Source organism: Clavelina lepadiformis, chromosome 6 (genome assembly GCF_947623445.1).
Source record: "Clavelina lepadiformis chromosome 6, kaClaLepa1.1, whole genome shotgun sequence".
Classification (NCBI taxonomy): Eukaryota; Metazoa; Chordata; class Ascidiacea; order Aplousobranchia; family Clavelinidae; genus Clavelina; species Clavelina lepadiformis.
This window is the reverse complement of record NC_135245.1, coordinates 19,041,206-19,051,975: the sequence shown is the minus strand read 5'-3', so window position 1 is coordinate 19,051,975 and position 10,770 is coordinate 19,041,206. Positions and strand designations below refer to the sequence as shown.

Sequence of the window (10,770 nt, the reverse complement as noted above, 5' to 3'; positions counted from 1 at the left end):
CATCATAACAACGAGTTTAAGAAGTAAAAAATTCAATTATTCATTGTTTCTGAAATATGCTTTTTACCGGAATGCATTAATGTGTATGGCTTTTTGAGTATTAACACTTATTTATAATCTTGTCCAAATTGTCTAACGAAGTATATGCTAAATCTACTTATTAAAGTAGTAATTGTACAGCAATCATTTACTACTGTTGCGTTTCATTGCACAAACAAGTATGATTGCCACTTTTGTAATTGTTGTATTGTTAATGACGTCATAAAACAAATGTGGCGGCATAAAGACATTCAAACAGTTTGTTTATTTTCTTGGAGATGTGATCCTGCTAATTTTTTCTTAATTTTTCACTCCTTGTTCATAAGTGAAGATTATTTATGAAATATGGTCGTGTCTTTTACCGGCGAAGAATTATACAAGTCTTCATATGGGTCATTGTATCGAAAAAAGCCAAGTGATACCAAACAAAGATACATATACCACCAGGTAATTAATAGCCTTCTTTGTTTGCTTATGCATTTTTTATCTGCAGCAATGGTTTTTAACCCTTTTACGTGATCATGCCTTTCATAAGTTTTTCAAAAAAAATTTACGTTCCTGCGTATGCGTATTAATATTTGATTTTCGTGTTTACCACAGGTTCACATCTAATGCTCTACAGAGATGGATTTTAATTTCGAGTTATATTGTGACAAAAAAAAGAAAATATACTCGCTTCTTACACAGAAATTGTGCCATAAAACTTCATAAAATTAAGTAGCAGACACATAAAATTAAGGCATTATTTAATTGTAACTTTTTAGGTTCCACGGCTTTGTGAGAACGAGTCCAACTACGTAGAGTCAAGAAACCATCCCGGTTACATTGGGACTAGAAAATATGCTCGGCCGGTGGGACTCGCCAGTGATTATCCCATCTGTCTCGGTCTTGGGAGTTACGTAAAAGAATCGACTCAAAAGCAAGATTTTATAATTTTACGTTATTTTGTTGTATTTCGTGTTTAATGATTTACAATTACCACTTAAAAAACTGTGTTTTGCCTATCTTTGAAATCACCTGACTTTAATGATCATAATAATCATGTTTCTAATTTTGACGGTTGATTGTTCACGAACCAGCCTTACGTTGCGTGAATATAATACACATTTTTATGCAATATGCTCACTAAAATATTGGCAAAGATTGCTGCACAAATCTTTTCAGATATCAGTATTCTAACTTACTCTTTTTAACACTGGGCAGTACAGACAAAGATATTGTTCGAATGCCACCACCGCAGGACATGATTTTAACAACTGAACTCCCGAAAGATTTTAGCACGAACGCAGGTTCGTTTTTTGGTGGGTTTGTAGTTACATTTTTTTGTACTTTGTGTAGTTTTTGTTTAGCATTTGGATCTTTTATTATAGTTTTGAAATAGTGCACATACCAGTATATCTAAGCTACTGAGGTGAACATAAAAAGTTATTGCCGTAAAAGCTAGCACGCGAGTAAAAAAAAAAACAAGAAATAAATTTTCCCATAATACGTTGAAAAATATGCTTTGGGCGCATAAATCAATTTGATCGCCATGGCATTTCAGTAATATTGTAAATATTCTTTTTCAGTTAATATTGTAAATATTACCGTTAATAATCATTATGGTTATAATATTACATGTTGTTACAGCAGAGCATCGCCTTTGTCTTTACAACATTTTTAAATACACAAGACGTTATATTGGAAGCTACTGTATTGTAAAGTAAATGATTTGCATAAACTGCAGTTCTTGACTGAAATTTTGCAAAATGACATGTAGTCAACTCACGTAAATAATTTACCAGATTTTTAATTCCATTATGCACGGTTGGACTGTTCAAGTACAAACGTGACCTATATGGCCAACGTTTGCTGTAAAAAATCTGTTCACGCAACGTCAAATCGCTCAGCCTTCTGTTTCCAGTTCCTTAGACTTCGATGTTCATTTATTTAAGAGCGCGTCGGGTGCTTTGCTTATCAACAAAATCTAATTAGAGCTAGAATTCATAGAAATCATTAAAAATTCATATGACAAAACTTGGAGGTAAAATTGATTCAAAATTCTACCATGACTTGTTGTTTAAGTTTTCTGGTTTAACCAACCATGGATATCAACGACAATTTCATTGTTACACGTTTCTGGGAATAACAATTCTGCCAAAATCCTTTCTATTTTTTGGTGTTTTTAAAACAACGTGTTACATCACGGAATGTTGTCATGTGACGTTCATGTTCACGTTCAACACCAAAATCAACTTATCTGGTTAATGTTTCGCTTAAATAATTAAATAAATTAATTGATGGACGTTAACTTATTTCCCATAAACTGGGTTGGCTTGATTAGTTAGATGGTATTGTTATATTTATCCATTTACCTACATGGTTTATATTTTAAAGCAAAACAAAGATGTCCGAGACAACGAGAAACTCTGCAGGATGTGATCACTAAACTCCGCTGGATCTCAACGATCAGACGAGAGACGATTGGCAACTTTCTTCCAGTTCCAAAGTGGAAAATTCCCAACACAACTTTGGAGGAAAATTCGGACATGGTAGATGCACATTTAAGCCAAAGTTACCCAATCAGAATGCTGTAGTTATAAATGCATGCTGTGTTAATTGCATTATCCACTCCATGGAGTCCCGAAGTGTAATTTGCGGTTCGACTTTACACTTTTGTGCCATTTTTTATACCAGTATAACATTCAGAACGCAGGCAGTTAAGGAAAATTATTTGTTTGTAATCACGTGTTTAAGTTGTGTGATTGAAAGTCTCTCGTTTTACCGATTGCGCGGAATTGTCTCGAACACCATTTACGCCTAGTTCCCTCCTCGAGGCAAGGAACGCTCATTGCAACGCTTAATTAGCTTGGTGAACGGCGTTCTGGTTTTTGGTTGATTTTACATTCGTTCTAGTGATGGCAATGATTGCGACAAGTGATTTTAAAATGAAGTTGTTTCCGAATTATGAGGTTTTAATGAGAATTCTGTCGACAAATAGAGGCATTTAGGAAATTGTAGGTTTGGCTGTTGTGACTAGCCGTAAAAGCGGGACGAAGTTTCCTGGACTGGAGAAGTTAGCATGACATTAGTCACAAGTTTGTGCAAGGTTTTTGGAAAAGTAATGAAAAAAATACCTTTAAAAATTAAGTTAGCTTCATTCACAAGTGAGAAAAGGAAGGTTCGTAGAAACCATAAAATTATATTCGTCATTCTTCATTTAGCATGCTTTTGTTTTGCGCCACAAATTCCATGCGTTGAATATAACGGTTGGGTTTTCGTCGTCGTTTTTTTTTCTCTACTTCATAGAGTATTACTGTTCATTAGTATTCATAGTTATAACTTCAAATCTGTAAATGCGTGTCATGCCACAGGTCAGATGTCAGGTCAGATCAGGTCACTTTCCTTCATTGATCTGTATGTGTGTGTCATGTCACAGGTCAGAGATCGCACTAAAAGATACGAAACGAGCGCTGGAGATTGGCAAAAAGTTTCCACCGCTTGGAATCGAGTTCAGTATCGACCTAATTCAAGCGACCTCCAGGAAACAAATTCAACAAAAAATGAAGTAAAAATAGCACAGGCTATCACATCATGCATATGTAGTTTTGCTTTGGTGCATGCTCTATTCTTTATAGCTGTCTACACTTTGTGGCTATAACATAATTTCTCTTTTACGTTTTTAAATACAGTACATACAAAAGTTAAGTTATAATATAAGAAATATAGCAAACAACTATTTAATAGATTTTTTTGCGATCGGTTTTAAATCATAATGTAAGCGAGGGGTCACGTGTAAGCATTTTACAGCGGAAGACAGCTAAGGACGAGGATGATTTATGGCGTCAAAGAAGGAAAACAATCAAAGATTTAATAAAAGGAGGTCACATTTCTATAGCAGAGCAGTAAGCACAGAAAATGAAAACACTACCAGCGATATGAACTAACCATATGTCGCTTACCTTACTTTTCCTGGACAGTCACTTTCACTTCTGTAAATAAGTTATCAATTGGAAATTCTTTTATACAAAGAAGCTGACAACGGGCTAGTGGAAAATTTCTTACTTTACAAGGTTTCTTTACGCAGATGTTTATATTTGCGTTAGGTGCAAGAGCCGAAAGTTACCCGGATACGGCGGTTTCGTTCCTAGGGAGCCGGTGGAGAGTAATTTCGACCCTTACTCGAGGGAAATATTCCGCAGCTCAACAAACAGAGCCTACAGGTATAAAATTGTCGACTTTGTGTTAATTGTTGCCTTATAGGTTAAGATACAAAGTAAAGCAATAGCGGATTTATTTAAAAAATTTAGAAGTTGGTCGCTTTGTTTAAAATGCAGTTGTTTAATGCCCTAAAACATTAAGTTCGTTTTAAAACAAAATAAACTATATTCAATAGGTATATACTAGTCAGACCGACCTCGTAGTTAATATATTCCCACATTTTTCACACCTAGTTCTTTCGATCCAAATGTTTTAATTGCTAGTTGCTGCATGTGGGCCTATTTCACCCAAAAATGTTTGTCGTTTTGTCGTTGAGATTACCTGCCGCAGCATTATTTGCAACCATCCCTAAACATTTTGCCCTACCTTCACCTATTTTTATGCCCAAAACCTGTCAAAACGTGTTTCAGTCTACTTATCGAATGCTACTGTACTTAAATTACCTAAACAGTTAATCATCGCCATCTACTGGTAAAGTTATGAGGTAAAAAGTATTAATATTCTGCTGTTTGCTGCTCAATAAATTGTTTCGTGTTGTGTGTTTTTACAGCTTTTATCGGAGAGTTTTTTCAAATCCAAATTATGTTAGAGGTTCGAATTATTGACAGCACTATGTAAAATATCTTGGTTTGATTAACAATTTTATTCTTGTTCATATTAGATTTATTTTTTAGGCCTTTTCCACATGACGTCATGCACGACTCCTTAACGATGAGCAACCACTGCAGGGCGCCCTTGTCGCGATTGGTGACGCTTGCTCACCCTTGCAATCCATTCAAGGGAAGACCCAGTAACACGTACAACTACGTTAAACCTATCTACCACTGATACATTTTCAATTCATCTGTTTCAAGTTCTCTTTTTCGTTGCTAAAAAGAGATTTTGTCACCGCATAATAGTCAGATTCTTTTATCGCGGAAATACTTCTTTGCATCGAAATGCTTTGACAAAGGTCGTGACATAAGGTTGATAAGCAAAATACAACAGATGTAATGGAACCCGCGTTAAAGTAACATAACTAATAAGAGAAAACGGCATTGTAATTAAGAAACAGCAACTTTCATTAATGTTTCCCGGTCTACAAGAGAAATATTAGTCATGTTCAACAAATTACAGAGTTTTCACCGCAACAAAACATCAGAATGCAAAATTTTGACTACGATTCGCTATTTCGTACCCAAGTGCGTTTACTGATGCATATGAAATCGTTTACGAAGTTATCTATTTAAGTCATGCTACAAAGAAGAAAAACAAAACGATACCTAATACCTTAATCTAAAAACTTTTACAGATTTCTTTTCAAGGTAAAACCGATGCTTTGATCGGGTCCTCTAGGTTGCCTTATTACGTAACACTGATTTGGTATGACTTTGTATGATGTCCCCTTGACCGCACTTCTGCGACAAGAAAAATTGTGTGAAAGGGAATTGTGCTTTGTTATGTAACAATAGTTGGACAGATGACGGGGTTCTATTTTCGGTTTTCTTGAGAAGTCAAAAGCTGTATCGGTGACACTGTCTTCTCTGCCGAGGTTAGCCTTGTGTTTCAGCTCTAAGTCACTTGCTAGAAAGCTTCTTGGTGGTTTGAAGGAAGATGGGTTTTGACTTTGATCTCCTCCTAAACGATCTTGTCTGTAGAGTGTCCGACGCACACGAGGTCCTAGTAGTGCGAGTCTCATGTCTTGCAGAGCTGGAAGGTCTGAGAAAACAAAGAAAATAATTCACAACCTTGTTGATGCCCATAAGATTGGTGAAAGTCAACAAAAAACGAAAGGCCTTTTCTGGATTAAGATTTTATGCAAATGTTAGAAATGTTGCAAAGGCTAAAAGTAGAATTTGCATCATGAAAGCAAAAGAGTAAATGAAAGAATGAGTCGATTAAAAAGCGAATTAAAATAAGTTAGATGAAATGTTAAGAAACAAAAGATTATGTTTTCCCTATTGGGCAGAAGACCTCTCAAAGCAATTCAATATAACATTGAAGAAAGAAGGAAAATAGATTTTGTTTTGGAAGAGAGAAAATCCTATCCAAACAAAAATCAAAAGATGGACTCTTAAAAACCTTTTAAGAGGAGGAATGCACCTTCAAACGATGAAAATAAACAATGATGTGAAAAAAACAGCAATTGTTTATGATATTAATAGTTGAAATTGCAGACATTTTTCTTTTACCGAGTGGGCGACGCAATAGTCGTTTAAAAGTTGAAGTGGCATCCATTAACATCAAAGCATTTTACTCCAGCCTACTCAAACCAACGAAATTTATCTCATTGAAAACCTTGTAAAAGTTAAATACTGCAATACACCAAACCACAGAAGTTACCTTTTAAAATTTCCTTAAATTTTATCGTAGCCAAAGATGGTTCGTCTTGTGACGTCACACCTTCCTCTTGACGTTCTCCGTCCATCGAACTACCGGTTTGCCTTTGAAAGAACTTTAGAACTCGAACGGCGGTCAACGCGTCTTCTGCTGATTCGAAGTCAATGATTGCACAAAGACTTACACCTGAACGGAAAAGAAAATACTTGAATCGTTGAATTCTTGAGAATTCACGATAATTTCATCGAAGTGTATCGCTGAAACAACATCATACACATTATAATAAAGCAATCAAAGGATAGGATAACATCAATGAAGTATTAAAGTAACTATAAAAGTGGCAAGTAAAACTTCTATGTATTCATTCATGTCAATTTGAGGGTGTTACTTTGTTATTGATCTAAAATGACTCAAAAACGTCCAACCATATCTGTAGATCTTTATTTAAGTCACAACGAAAAACACAAATTTCTATTTTCCTCAGAACACTAAACAGCACAGGCAGAATAATCAAGCTTTCATATACCAATATCATGCACTTGTGTTGCATAGTTCCGCAAATCGGCGGGAACTTCTCTGTCTGCCCGCAACAGTCTGACGTACTCAATCTCACCAAAGTTATTGAACAATGACGTCACACGATCAACAGAATTATACTCGTCAGGTAATCGGATGACCTTAAAAATATCAAACTTTAAATTTGTAGTCTTTCAATAGTATGGCGTGACATAAGATACCAATTCTATGCTAGATTTGACAAATAAGAGGTTATTTAGGAAATTCGTAGCCTACTTGCAGATAGAAATCAAATGTTATAATGTAGCTGCGTAAAAGGGATATTTTACCCCGGCAAAAAACTCTAAGCAATTTTAGCTACTTACCAGTACGCTTGTGAGAAGTCTTGGTTTACGCAGATATTCTGACAAGTTTGTTTTGCGTCTTACACGTAGACCTTCCGAACTGACAAAAATGGTGCTTGACTTCCGCACGATGGCGCTGCGAACCACTGCCCAGTCTCTAGTGAGCTTTTTTACTTTCTTAAATGACGTAATCAATTTGATACTGATGTAGCCATCCTTCTTACACCGGATTTGACGTAATAGGTATTTATCTTTCACGAGGTAGTCGTCTGAGAGGTAGTAGTCAACCTGTTTGGCAATAGCGTTCAGGGTGAAATTGTCAGGGATTCTGTGACGTTGTTGTGCCCAGTACTTGTCATCGTCTACAACAGTCCAGCAGTGGTCGTAGTTTTCCTATCAAAATGTATTTCGTCCGGGTAATTCCCATGCACGTGAAATAAATATCAGCAGTTACTGTCAGCCATACAGCTAAGTACAGCAAAATCCTCCGCACAAGCAAGCACACCGAAGTAACCGAACGCCATACACTTGAGAGAATATAGTCACCTGGTCGCTCATAAACTGTACTAAATTTATCGCGATTAACGGATTCAGCTTACCTTGTCTTCTGTTGACGTCACAAAGGGATCTGTTTTCATATCACAATCGGACGATTCATTATTGGTCGATAAAATTCGGTTTTGTTCCGCTTTTATCTGTTCGGACGAATCGGAATCGAGATTAGAGTCGTCGCTACTCCAAGATCCCGAAGATCTCAGGGATGAAGGAGAATCAGAAATTCCGCTGTCGGCGCTATCACACCTCGTTTCTCTCTTCGGAATTTGATAGACTTTGGGACTTTCCTGAAAATTTTTATGACGTCATTGTGGAAATTATTAGCTTCTAAAAGCGGGTCTTACCCATGCTATTTTAATTGATTCTTTCGTAACAATCACAGAACGTTTAGACTAAGTTTATAGCTTTCAAAGCTCGTATAAACTGCCAGGGCATTCAGACAACATTCCCTATAGTTTTTGGCATATCGGTCCTCCTATTATTATCAAACTAGATGATATGTTTAGTCATGATATCAATTAGGGAACGGTTGCTTATTAAATATGATGACTCGTGCAAATGATTTTAATTCGCTCCGGGACATTAAATTGTTACAAGATCGGATCAAGAAGCGCCTAATCAGTATCTACCGCTCCCCTTAAGCTGTAATTTTGTCATTTGTCATAAACAACACTCTTACTCAGGCGATTGCTAAGAAGCTTTTCAGTTGTTGTTTTATCTGCTCATGAGTGATTACCTTTCGCGTTTGTTTACATTCGTCGCTGGAGCTGGTGGTCGAAAAAGAATTCCGAACTTTCCCGACTAATTTAGATCTTTCTACGCTTTGTTCCGTCATAAACGTAGCATTATGTCCGAGCATTGGACATGCTACCGGCAGTTGGTGGTAAGTGGCTTGGTATTGGATGAACGGCCTTGGTTGGCAGATGTGGGCTCCGGGCCTGTATTCGTATGGTCCGTAGCCAGGTTGAGGGTAGTACTGGTAAATCTGTTGATGACTTTCATTGACTGCAATCACATCAGAAAACACAATCAAAAAAATCTCTGCGAAAATCAACGTTTTCCAACACTCAAATGAAGCGATTGCTACCACAAATACAAGTAAAAAGTTATCATTGCAAACATGGTTATTTTTATCCTTTATCAGAGGCAATATGCAACATAACATGTGGTTGCAATCGTAATGATATGTGACAATATCTACCATTACAAAAACAATGGGTCAAATCGAGCCGGTTCAATGTAAAGTTAGGTTTATCGGGTTCCGTTAATGGGTTCGGGTTATCTATGAATTTGCAGAAAATGTAACAATGAAAAATGAAGTGATAACTGATAAGCTGCCATCAGCTTTGATTAATAGTCGCTTTATTGGAACGTCATATCAATTGTCTGTAGTTTGCTGTTGTCAAACCGTAATAAATGTCTTCGTTGCTACCATAGCTAATAATCGCTTTAGCTTTTACAACAAACACTGCGTATGTAAATCATATTATAACCGTATACAATAATATGATATAGATAAAAAAGTTACAACAAGCAAATTTTACCAACCTGTATAGACGGGAACGTAAACCGCAGCCCCATTAGTCATCTGTTGCACCCACGTTATGTCAGAGGGTAGCAGAGACGAACTCTCTATGGGGTATGGTGAAGTTTGGGCCAAGTACTGCAACAAAAATAGCAAAAAACCGTTTCATATGCTAAAAGCTAAATGACCCTATAAGAGCACAAAGGTTCAATTTATTAAAATCAAAAGGCGATTGATGAATAACATGACAGAGCGTCAACTGAATTAAATGCAGAATCAATTAATCAAAGTTCGTTGCCATCGTATTAATTGAAAACTTGACATTGATATTGATCTGAAAATTTGATAACTGCTTCATATGCTGGTAAATTGATCATAAAATGTTATAAAATACAGTTGACGTCATAACTCAAATCACCTTGCCATCATTGGGGCAATACGTGACGGTCATCTGATTGTCCATTATTCGGAAATGCCTTTGATATAAAGTCGTCAAGTTGGTGCAAGTTTTGCCTGAAATGTGAACGGGCACAAAAATTTCACCAACCAAACTTCTTACTCCTGCTAATGCACTCGCTCTATATGAGAGTCTTGCGTCATACGAGCAACGCTATATGACTTTTAGACCCTGGAATTATAAAAAAGAAGAAACGTAAAGAGAAATAAAATGGGCATTTAATATCTCCTTGAACAAAACTCGTTTGCTTAAGAACGGATAATCATTTTAAATTAACAGTTTGTGCAACAACATTTTTTTCTTCTTGTCCGTGTCCACGCATAAATGTATTTGTCAAGTTTAAGATGAAATTACAACCTTGCGAAGCCTCATTAATCCCTTATCTGGTATCGCTGACAAAATCTTAAACTCAGACGACACAAAAATATCTATCCGAATTTTGTAAGCTCTATTTTTGAAGCGCTGGTATGCTAGACTCTGGCACACTTATACTGAATATATAACACTGACTTTTGAACAACGATATTCCATCTGTACAACGCAGTCCAACTTAAACAATGTTACCATCACATGTTCGGCCCAAACTTCGTCTGTCTTGGTCTCGAACGGTCAATTTAAGGTGCAGTCGCCCCATAATGCAGCCGCTAAAAAGCAAAGCACCCACTAAAAAGACTTGCAAATTAGTAGGTGCATTGAATTATTGTTTTGGCATCCTTTATTCCTTTCAATTTCTGTTTCAGGACGTCGTGGTACTTTCTAAAATACGAACGTGGGCATTCTATTGAGTGAACCAAATCTAATGTAATCTGTTTTCT

The 10,770-nt window shown here is 36.4% G+C and overlaps 3 protein-coding genes across 5 annotated transcripts; 2 read left to right on the top strand and 1 right to left on the bottom strand.

Annotated features, from left to right (window-relative positions):
• The first annotated feature begins 347 nt into the window (after positions 1–347).
• LOC143463405 (uncharacterized) lies at positions 348–1,420 on the top strand. The gene is made up of 4 exons (XM_076961872.1): positions 348–486; positions 804–958; positions 1,243–1,340; positions 1,410–1,420. Exons 1-4 carry the CDS (start codon positions 385–387, stop codon positions 1,418–1,420), a joined length of 366 nt encoding a protein of 121 aa, XP_076817987.1. The 5' UTR covers positions 348–384.
• Positions 1,421–2,419: 999 nt separating this feature from the next.
• Positions 2,420–5,229, top strand: LOC143462846 (uncharacterized). Of its 2 annotated transcripts, none has more exons than XM_076961147.1 (5): positions 2,420–2,570; positions 3,458–3,586; positions 3,829–3,923; positions 4,125–4,241; positions 4,914–5,229. In XM_076961147.1, exons 1-5 carry the CDS (start codon positions 2,568–2,570, stop codon positions 5,065–5,067), a joined length of 498 nt encoding a protein of 165 aa, XP_076817262.1. In that variant the 5' UTR covers positions 2,420–2,567; the 3' UTR covers positions 5,068–5,229. The 2 variants fall into 2 exon arrangements, with proteins under 2 accessions (XP_076817262.1, XP_076817261.1); XM_076961146.1 differs by lacking the exon at positions 2,420–2,570 and adding an exon at positions 2,933–3,199.
• A 32-nt stretch (positions 5,230–5,261) lies between these two features.
• On the bottom strand, positions 5,262–10,164 carry LOC143462845 (uncharacterized). 2 transcript variants are annotated; one of them, XM_076961143.1, is made up of 8 exons: positions 9,917–10,164; positions 9,522–9,636; positions 8,695–8,978; positions 8,018–8,263; positions 7,440–7,811; positions 7,085–7,235; positions 6,562–6,744; positions 5,262–5,937 (listed from the first exon to the last, which is right to left on the bottom strand). In XM_076961143.1, exons 1-8 carry the CDS (start codon positions 9,959–9,961, stop codon positions 5,525–5,527), a joined length of 1,809 nt encoding a protein of 602 aa, XP_076817258.1. In that variant the 5' UTR covers positions 9,962–10,164; the 3' UTR covers positions 5,262–5,524. The 2 variants fall into 2 exon arrangements, with proteins under 2 accessions (XP_076817258.1, XP_076817259.1); XM_076961144.1 differs by having other exon boundaries at positions 8,018–8,260; positions 8,710–8,978.
• Positions 10,165–10,770: the final 606 nt, after the last annotated feature.